We start from the raw sequence: 10,690 nt of genomic DNA, 5'->3' as shown, positions 1-10,690 counted from the left end.
GGTTGGGGAGGGGATGAGACCCAGGGCTCCACATGTTCAAAGTTCCCAAGTGATTCCAAGGTGCAGCCAAGGCTGAGGGCCTCTGCCTTGGAGAATAATCCCCACCCTTCTGAAGCTCAGCTTGGCAATACCTACTTAGTGGACAGTTTTCTCTTTCTCGTTTCTGCCAGTTAACTTCTTTACAGCTGAACTATGGCATTTAAAGAATGACAGATTGGTTGACTGGTTGCTAGATACATAGCCACACACACTTGGGGGGAAAAAAATACATGCACACATATTTTTATTTATTTAACTTAGGGCCCGATAATTAGCATATACATCAGAAAAACCGAGTGCCTTAGAACTATATTACATATTCTCTCCAAATCTTTAAAGAGCCAAACTCTAAAAGACACACACACAAATATTTAAGTCATAAAACACACAGACACACACACACACACACACACTCAAGCTAATCCCCATCAGGAACCATGATCCAATAACATATTTAATAGTTAAGACCTCACTCATCAATGTACAAAACAGACAGACACACAAAACCCCCCTACACATTGATTAAGACGTGTGCCCTCGGGAAGAGCACTTACAGTTAGAAAGGTTTCTCGGTAGCGCTTTGAGGTAGCATGTGTCATAAAGTAACAGAAGTCTCAGAGCTGCTCTGCAGTCTCTCCTGGACACAAGAGATGGCCAAATGCTGAGGCTCCTGGAAGAGGAGCGGGAATTTGTCTGCACTCAGGGCCAGCGTCAGCCTGAACACACTCCCTACGATCTCGCTGTGGCCATTCCTCCACTTCGCTGCATGCATTGTGGGTTTAGGAGGAGGTAAAGGCATTCTGGTGCTTCTTTACTCTCTGGTGGTGGTGTCCCGGGCCAGGAGCGCATGTCCTTTTGCCTCAGGCAATCCTCGTAGGCAGGAGATGCATGCAGCCAGCGGAAGGCCAAGAGGGCCCCTTGGCACCTTTTTAAAACCGGCTCTAACCATTTAATAAAGATGACTGACCATGAAGGCATTTGTTTCTGCATGTCCCCTCTACGATCTGATCCTGCGCTCCCCTTTCCCTCCCCCCTGAGTACAATATTTTGGGGCATCATTACGCTTTCTGCCGTTTTCTTGGCAGGATGGTGAGCAGAAAAGCTTTTAAAAAAAATCTACAAAAACAGCAAAAAACCTGGGTGCAGGAGCAACTCTACGAACAGACTTCCTTTGTGCAAGTTGAAATGACTTGAGTTTACAGTTCAGGAAAACAGCCTGCTTCTTCTTTAAAAAAAAAAAAAAAAAAAAAAAAATAAGTAAATATTCAGCTCAGGTCTGCATTTTAAACACAAATATACAGTCCAAACGGTTAAAGGATTAAAGCTGCAAAAAATGGTCCCAACAGACCTCGGTGTAGGTCAGATTTTTGCCCAATGGTCACAGATTAAAGGGATGTCTAGTCCCTAAAAGCCCTTTGTACTACTGTACTACTACTGTCCCAATGTACTACTTCCTGTCGGGAAGTTGAACCCTTAGAAAGAATTGAGACACAACTGAGTAAAAATAGCACATGTCCAGGCAAAAAAATGGGCATGAGCTGGGCCTGAGTTGCCACTGAAAGTTCTATCATTCAGTATCATAGAAAATCCTCAAAGGCTGCCCAGAACCAGGGCCCAAGGCATCACTGAACATGCCAGCCACACATGTCAGCTGCTGACCCAAAGTCAATGACACAACTCAGCATTAGACTTCAAGTATCCAAGGTGCTACAAGAGCCAGTCCTCTCGGGGACTCGGGCTGATTCTCAGAAGCCCTCACCGCACCCGACCCCACCCTGCCCCTATGACATCCCATCATGTGACAGGTAAAGGAAGCACTGCCTACGGTCACTACAAAACACAGGGGTGGAAGGTGAGGAGTAAGAGAACTGCTCTCTACGTATACCAGCCTAACAAATACAAATAAATTCTTAACATTCTGTACAACTACAAGGTGCATGAGCTGGTATTCAAGCAATCACGTTAAACTCTTTTCTTTTCTCCCCTCTCTGTATCAAACAGGAAAATGGTTCCGTTGGGTTAACAGTGTCATTTTAAAATGCCATAAATTAAATAAGTTAGTTCACATTTTTCTCCCCCAGCACTTAAGTTACAGTTAATCCCTAATGTGCTTTTGAAGTTTGCTTTAACAGCTCCAGGTCTCTCCTGCGGACAGCGCCGATCCTGGGACAGCCATATTCCTCCAGCTGCAAAGGGACGAACTGTTCCAGCAGCCCAAGGCCCTGGCCGGCAGGACTGGTAAATAGCTTAGTCCATGATGGTTTAGAGTTTCCACTGAATCCCAAAAATATGGTGCTCCCTAAAAAAACACAGAAAAGTTCAATTTGTACAACTCCTTGTTCTGGGCAAGATAATGTTGGAGGTGAGCAAAACAAAGACGGCTATAAAAAATAAAAAAAAAGCAAAACTACACCTCCTTACTCAGCAAATGAACTCTTACCACCCACCGCGTGTCCCGAATAACAAACCACATCCCAACACACTTCCTCTAATGCAATCTCCTTATTTAGAAGCACCTTCATGATACATGAGCAAAATAAGCTCATGAAAACAGCCCGGTAGCTGCATTTCACCATAAAAACGTGACAGTTGCTGGCCTCCTAGGCACTTTGTAGAAGAATACAAACACAAACCTTTGTTGGAAAGATGAGCTGGTTTGGCTAATCCCAGAGGTATTAATGAATCTGAAATATTCAACTGCTTTATTTCTCCTCTTGTGCTCAATAGAACAATGGACCTGTATGTAAAGGTTAGGAAAGTCAGAGCAAATTTCAATAATTCCACATGTATTTGCTGGGTTCCGTTATGAGGTATATACAGTAGAGTAGTGATTCCCAACCTTTTCACTTCATGGCATACAAAAACTAATGACTAAAATTCTGTGAAACACCAAAAAAATATATCTGTTGCTGTTGTGGCAAAAAAAAAAAATTATTAAATTTGATTATTCACACAGGATGGCTATTGTTCTCTTGGCTGTTGTCATTTTTGCATTTGACAATCAAAGGGAAAAGAGGTTGTGTCTCTAACTCAATAATTAATAAAGCACACTTTAAAAATTCTTGTGGCACACCAGTTGAAAATTGGGTGCAGCAGAGAATAAAAATACTAGATAAAAGCAGAACTCAAAATGAAACAGAAAGAACCCAGATGTTTTTTCATTCCTGCTATTACAAGTTCCCTGCCCCACCTACGACCTATGTTACTATTACAAGAGGTCTCTAATTGTAGGGAAAACAAGTTATTTTAGGTCAGCCGACCTAGTGGATGCTTGGGACAGAGACCTTTTATGGAAAAAACCATTGTTACAGGGGAAATTAGTTTTGTTTGTTTCAGATGCTCTTTTTATCTATTTATTAAGTAAATAAATGAACACAAATTAAAAAAACAAAATAAAATCTGTTCCCCATAGTTTGGTTTAAATTTTTGTCTTTATTATGCAGTATATCAACACAAATATTCAAATGTGTTTGTGGATCCCCTCTTCTCTTGATCTCTCCTCTGCCAATACCACACTAGCTTAATCACTATGACTTCATGGTTTATTTTAATATACAATAAGCCCCTTGTATTAACATAATTTGTATTTTATTGCTCTCCCACACTGATTCTCCCAGATGAACCGCACTGTCATATGTGAAATACAATGGAAAAGTGACCAACTGAGACTAATGGAAATGCATTAAATCTCTAATTTAGTTAGAATGAATCCACACACTATTAACTTTCCATCCAGAAAAGGGGAATGTTTCTCCTTCTAGTCATCTCTTCCATATCCTATAGTAAAGCATTTATTTTCTTAATATGGGTCTTGACATTTCTTAGTAAGATTCCTAAGTTTCACATTGGTATGGGGTTTTGTTAAAGCTGTTCTAACAGCAGTAGTGACTAAGCCCAGAATCAGACCAAAGGTCTGACCATAGCAACCCTGCGGCCTGACCTTCTTCAATGGTCACAGTGACTCAGGCTGCTTCCATGCTATCACCTGCAGGTCCCCTCACCCACCCAGTGTCCCGAGAAGTCACTGCCAGTTGCACCATAACTCGCTAACACTTTGTTAAGAGTCAACGTACCCACAGAAGAGTATTCCTAAGGGTGCAGCACATTCAACTTTTGCAAACCAAACATACTCGTGTAGCCAGCAGATCAAGAAACAGCACTACAAGTAGCTCAGAAGCCTTCCTAATAACAACCTAGTGACATTTAATGAGTTGGCTGTAACTCGTAAATCTGTAGGGTGACTTACAGGACCTATTATGTTGTCCTACATATCTCTGGTGAGATTTACGATAAATTGTTTTAGGTGGAATAAGTGTGTGTCTTTTCATCATTAGGAAAAATCTTTAAATCCTTAAAGGAAACTGAGGCCTAGGAAAGGAATTCCCTACAAGTGTCTTAAGCTAGATAGAGCTATATGGACACATTGGAAACGACACTCAAATAACCCAGTGATTTATGGGACTTACTGAGCTCCAGTTCTGTGATGTGTGAAGAGCACATATAATGAGACCAACGGAGGAGGAGCCTAACGTTGGATGGGCCTTTAGTCCCCAGGAAGCGAATGTGCTTCCCTAAATGAAGGCTGGTGATAAATCCATGTCTGCAGTGAAGCCCAGGGGGCAGGGAGGAGCCTGAATTACTCTCTCGCCTCCAGGCAGCGTCTGACCAACCAGAAAAGGAAAGATTTCTCTCCCGCACACCTTTCTTTAGAAATTAAACGAAGAGGAACTAATTAGACTAGGGCTCTGAAAAGGGAGACCACATACTCACCTACCAAAAAAATCAAAGTACCCTTTGCTAGTCACTTCCAAGAGATGAGTTCATCTGCCAAGTCACTGCATGTTGCCGTCTGAGGTTCCATCAGAGGCACAGAGGGCTGCTAAGGTAAAACTGTCTAAAAAATTGTTTTAAGCCCCGGCCAGTAGCTCAGTGTTTAGAGCACCGGCCTTTAGACACAAGGGTTGAGGGTTCAATTCCTGGTCAAGGGCACCTACCTTGGTTGCAGGCTCGATCCCTGGCCCCAGTTGTTGGGGGTGGGGGGGGGAGGCAACCAATCAATGTGTTTTTCTCATTTTTCTTATATCAATGCCTCTCTCCTTTTCTCTCTCTCTGCTTCATCCCTCCTTTCCACCCTGCCTAAAAAAAAAGCAATAGAAAAAGTATTCCCGGGTGAGGATTTTTTTTTTTAATGTTTTAAAATGATTATGAGCTTTATGAGTGAGTCGGATGCAATGTAGATAAATGTTACTAAATGTTACTAAAACATAGAGAGTAATAGTCTGAATATTGAGCTTTTCTCCTTGTACAAACCTTCCCACCATCTGAAAACTCTTCTAACATCCAAGCTCCCATTATTTTTGCTTTTTATTTCATAGAAGAAGGAAGAAGGAGAGAGAGAAACATCAATGACGAGAGAGCCTCACACTGGAGATCGAACCTGCAACCCAGGCATGTGCCCTGACCAGGAATCGAACCATGACCTCCTGGGTCAATGCTTAACCACTGAGCCACACCAGGCGGGCTAAGTCCCGCTACTGAGAAGCTGAGGTTTACAATGACAAACAGCTCAGACCACACAGATGAGAAAGGAATAAAAACCTTTCAAGAGTCCCAAATGCCCACAGTTATAAAGGCAGGTCAACAAACCAAAGCTCAGGGTGAACCAGGTATCACCCCGATCATGTGACTGTCCCTCTGTGGAGCAAGTCTCACCTACCTTGGAGGGATGCCTGTTTTTAAATACACCCCCACGAGGCTGACATCAGCAAGAGGGAAAAACTTCTTTTCCATCACCCGGAAGGGAACGCTGCAGGCATCCACAATGAGGAGAAGGACACCTGCACTTCGGAAGGGGAAGTCGGTGCCATTGACCTGAGGACACAAAAACAGCTGCTGTCATCACCATTTCAGTATCTCTGGAAGGGTCCCTCTCTCCAGCCCATCCCGCTGTCTTCCAAAGCCACAAATCCAGTGCACCAGATGCTATGTTCCATTCACTCTTTCTCTGCCGATAACGGAAACTGTGCTGTGTGCTCATTGACTGCCTTGCCTGGACTTTACAGACTGGATAAAATGCTCTAAGCATCTTATTGATTTTGATTTAAGAGAGGAAGAGAGAGGGGGAGAGAGATAAAAACATCAACAATGAGGGGAAATCATTGATCAACTGCCTTCTACATACCCCCTACTGGGGATCAAGCCTGCAACCTGGGCATGTGCCCTGATCGGGCATGGGCCAACACCTTCATTCTTACACACATACTCTCTCATTGGGGTCACAGCTTTCTAACTCAGCAATCAGGTGGCAGCCTCTATAGTGCAGCTCAGCTCACTTACTGTCACACTGATTCAGAAAAATCTGCCCTCCCCCCTCCTCCCCCAATGGAGCTCAGGTTTGGAAGATCAGCGGAGCTAGATTGCCTCATCTCCATTGTTTTCATCTTCTTTGAAATCAAAGTGAAAATATGGTAACTTTACCAGTTTTTAAGCCATGAGTATATTATTATACTGTATAACTTCCAGTCATCCCCTTTAAAAGAACAGTTTGATACCTTTAAAAAAATGAATTCTAAACACATCCAAATTCATTCATTTCTCAGCCAGAAAGGAATAAAAAGAACTTATTAGACTGAAAAATGTTTCAATACTGAATTAAGCACTGTTTCTGTTTAAAATTATAAACTATACCAAAAGCTAATAAAGGAGAAATACAGTCACCACTATCCCTTATTCTCACTGGGAGAAATTATATTTAAATTTCATTTCTAATCACTATTTCTAATCTGATCTGCCAGAAAGCAAAATGGCCTTTTAGCTGTGTTTAAATGTATCTAATCCAGAGGATGGTTCTGTAAATGCTTCAAGTAAACTAAGTACCATTTTAGATTTGGAAAAACTGGAAGTGATTCTCTTATTTCTAAAAATCTGATATGGACAACAGTGTGGTTGGTAATTGTGTGTGTGAGGGAGGATGGGAGGGAGCATTGAGAGTATAAATGGTGATGAAAATTTTTTAATTAATTTTTTAGAAATGCAACAAGACGCATTTCTTATTTATTTCAAAAAATAAAAATAAAAATTTGAATATTTAAAATTGAGATATATTTTGGGGGAAATATAAAATGATCTTCAACACACTCAAACTGTCCACCCCAAAACCTAAAACTTAAAGGAAATAAAACACTTTCCATAAAAAATAAAAAATAATAAAAAATAAAAATAAAACAGATAAAGCAATGCCATGTCCTAGCAAAGGCTTTTCAGGAAATGCATGTGAAAAGTACTACTGGTAAATATGACAAAAAACATGTCCTGTGTCTTTTCTACATTCCTAGGCACCTGAAGTATATAGCAATAGTAAAACAGTGCGGCATGGCCTGTCGGAGGTTTTCTGGGCAAAACAATATATTCTTTAATTATCTAGTGACTGTATAGCACAGAAAATATAATCAATAATATATTGTTCAGTGACATGATTACTAGATATGTCGTAGTAATCACATCATCCTAATATATAAAAAGCCAGGGGCCATCATGACCAAAACAACCGGATGCAGGCTGCATGGGGTGACCAGGCTGACAGGGGGGTTAGTGAGGGACAACCAAATGACTGAACAGCAGGCTGCATGGGGCAACTAGACTGGCGGGGGGTGGGGGGAGGCAGTTGGGGGCGACCAGGCCAGTGGGGGGAGGAGAAGAGTATTGGGGGTGACCAGGTCAGCAAGGGGAAAGTTGGGGGCAACTAGACTGGCAGGTGGGGACAGCTAGGGGTGATTAGGCCGGCAGGCAGGTGAACAGTTAGGAGTCAGCAGTCCCAGATTGTGAGAGGGTGCAGGCTGGGCTAAGGGGACCCCCCACCCTGTGCACGAATTTTGTGCACTGGACCTCTACTAAGATATATAATTGTAAAATCACTATGTTGTATACCTGAAACTAACAATGTTATATGACACTACTGTAACTTAAAAATGTTTATCTAGTGATCTAGTATTGTAGTGGGCACCCAGCTCTTGCTTCCTTTATACAACTGAGTCCCTCCAGACACCAAGCTGCACCTGGAGAGCTTACCCATCTTACTCAACTGAAACTTTATGCTTGTTGATTAAAAAATGCTCCCTATTTCACCCTTCCCTTTGGTGAGGATATTCTTAACTCAGAGTTGTCAAAAAGTCAAATTTATGTTCTGGAGATGCATGGAAAAGTGATGGTTGCACAAAATGAATGTAATGATATTTCATACTACTGAACTGCACACTTAACAAAGATGAAGATGGTGAATTTTATGTTATGTATATTTTAACACAATGAAAAACTGAGAGCGAAATAGAGAGTAAGACTGAAATTTTTCCACATTTATGTGAATTTGTGAACGTGTTGCCTACCACTTAAAAAAAAAAAAAGCTCCGAAACCAGTTTGGTTTAGTGGATAGAGCGTCAGACTGCCGACTGACAGGTCCCAGATTCAATACATTGGTTTGTGAGCACATCCCTAGATATGCAGGAGGCAGCTGATCGATGTTTCTCTCTCATTGATGTTTCTAGCTCTCTATCCCTTTCCCTTCCTCTCTATAAAAAATAAATAAAATAAATAAATAAATAAATAAATATTTTTTAAGCTCCTAAAAAGATGATTTGAGACCAGGCCCAGGCCCTGGCTAGAAATAGCTGGATGGCTAGATATCTCCTCCCCAAGGAGCTCTTTATATGGCGGCACTCAAGTCAGCCGGATTTTAGACAGGCCACATGCCATGAGCTGGTTAGCACTGGCTGGCTTGGCTCTTTGCCCACATTCTAATGCTGACACTGAGGCTCAGGCCTGCACTTCTTACCCCACTTGGGAAAGACAACCAACACTTTGCATCTTCACTTTCCTCATCAGAAAACTGGGAGCCAGGGAACCTCATACGAAAAGGCCAAAGAAAAGTTCTAAAACTCACTGCCCACATGTTAAACAAACAACTTTGAAAGTTCTTTTTAAGTTTCAAACACCAAGGTTGAACACAGTTTTCTACATTTTGATTGCCTGTGGCAATTATTTTTTAACCCAAGATGCCTATTCTCTTATAAAAATGAAACCTGGGTCGTCTGTAACACTATTATGCATGAAGAGTAGTGTGAACAGTTTAACATTTACCTAAAAGGTATCGCTAAACAGACAAAAATTTTTAAAAATGTATTTACCTAAAAACAAAAATATTTAGGAGATATTTATATCTCTATTGTATCGCTTGCCACGCATAACCAAAATGTGATCACAAATGAATGACGGTTGCCAAAAATAACTGATGTCACCGGGGTGACACATAAAAGTGAGAAGCTGGAGCAGTGGACATGCCAGATGGTACTTACAGAGATGACAGACGGGTCTCCGCGCTGAGTCTCCACCTTACTGGGTGACTGGAATTGCACGGGGAGGTAGCTTTTATGAGGATCACTAGTAAACACCACCTAAACAGAGAAAAAAGGGTCACATTTATGTCAAATTCACCACAAGGATGCCTCAAAAGAAACTCAATTATAACAAATCAGTTGTTTTAAATGATTTTGAGAGAGAAAGGGAGGAGAGAAATCAATGTGACAGTATCAATCAGCTGCTTCCTGTACACCCCGGGAATTGAACCCACAACCTGGGCACAGGCCACATCAGCCAGGACAAACTACACCATATTTTTCGGACCATAAGACGCTCCAGACCATAAGACGCACCAGTTTTTAGAGAAGGGAAATGAAGAAAAAAAGATTCTGAAACAAATAGTGTCCTAAAATATTTTATGTGCATTAAAACCCAACATCACAGTCATAAACACATGTAATCAACCCTGTAAGTAAACAGCAGCATTTAGAACCATTTTAGAGCCGGGCAAGCACACAGAGACCACACAGAGCCGGGCAAGTAAAAAAACTTTTTTTTTAAAGTATATGTGTAGGCTATATTTGGACCATAAGATGCAGGGACTTTTTCCCCCCACTTCTGGGGGGAAAAAAGTGCGTCTTATGGTCCAAAAAATACGGTAGTTATTTCCTGAACTTTTATACCTATTTCTAAGAGAAGGTTTTGTTCCTCGTTTTCTGGAACAATAACAAGTTTCAAATATTTAGTTGGGATCTTGTTAATAAAGTCAATTCTACAAATGACTACATAAAAATGTTTTATATGCACATCTTTGTAAATATTTTATGCAAACACAGTCACAAATCTTTTTGAAGATTCTTTTCAGACCAGTATTCTGAACTGGGACTCAAGAGAGTATAGATGAGAAGTTTGAAAACCTTTAGTAGCTTTGTGCATTATCAGGTCTAAATGCAGCATGTATATTTCTGTGGCAATTCTTGCTTTTTAAAAAATTCTTTAGCCCAATGAAATGTGGACACGTATCAGAATCCCCTGCTGGGCTTGTTAACACCCAGACTGGCTGGTCCCAGCCCTGGAATTTCTGGTTGGGCAGGATTGGAATTGGGCTCAGGAATTCCAATTTCTCACAAGCCCTCTGGCGCTGCTGGTTAGGGGTCCACACTCAGAACCATTCCCCTTAACCCATATCTGTTTACATAAAGATTAACTATTAGTGAATAGTTACACCTCTTTTGTACTTGGAATCGATCGGACTTCCTTCAGAAGGAACACTGTGCCTGATTTTTGGGTTTCCTTTCA

At 41.3% G+C, this 10,690-nt stretch overlaps 1 protein-coding gene across 8 annotated transcripts in view; it reads right to left on the bottom strand.

Annotated features, from left to right (window-relative positions):
* Positions 1–266: 266 nt before the first annotated feature.
* Positions 267–10,690, bottom strand: part of CEMIP2 (cell migration inducing hyaluronidase 2) — a 76,450-nt gene continuing 66,026 nt past the window's right edge. For 5 of the 8 annotated variants that reach the window (XM_036433811.2, XM_036433809.2, XM_036433812.2 and 2 more), the window contains 4 exons: positions 9,388–9,486; positions 5,756–5,910; positions 2,673–2,776; positions 267–2,338 (listed from right to left, as the gene is read on the bottom strand). In XM_036433811.2, coding sequence (XP_036289704.1) covers positions 2,142–2,338; positions 2,673–2,776; positions 5,756–5,910; positions 9,388–9,486 — 555 coding nt within the window. In that variant the 3' untranslated portion in view covers positions 267–2,141. Of the gene's footprint in view, positions 2,339–2,672; positions 2,777–5,755; positions 5,911–9,387; positions 9,487–10,690 lie in introns of those variants that run through there. The other 3 variants (XM_036433814.2, XM_036433813.2, XR_004987171.2) reach the window with 3 other exon arrangements.

Source organism: Pipistrellus kuhlii, unplaced genomic scaffold (genome assembly GCF_014108245.1).
Source record: "Pipistrellus kuhlii isolate mPipKuh1 unplaced genomic scaffold, mPipKuh1.p scaffold_m20_p_12, whole genome shotgun sequence".
In the NCBI taxonomy this organism is placed as follows: domain Eukaryota; kingdom Metazoa; phylum Chordata; class Mammalia; order Chiroptera; family Vespertilionidae; genus Pipistrellus; species Pipistrellus kuhlii.
The sequence above is the reverse complement of the archived record's forward strand: the minus strand, read 5'-3'. Positions and strand labels throughout refer to the sequence as shown.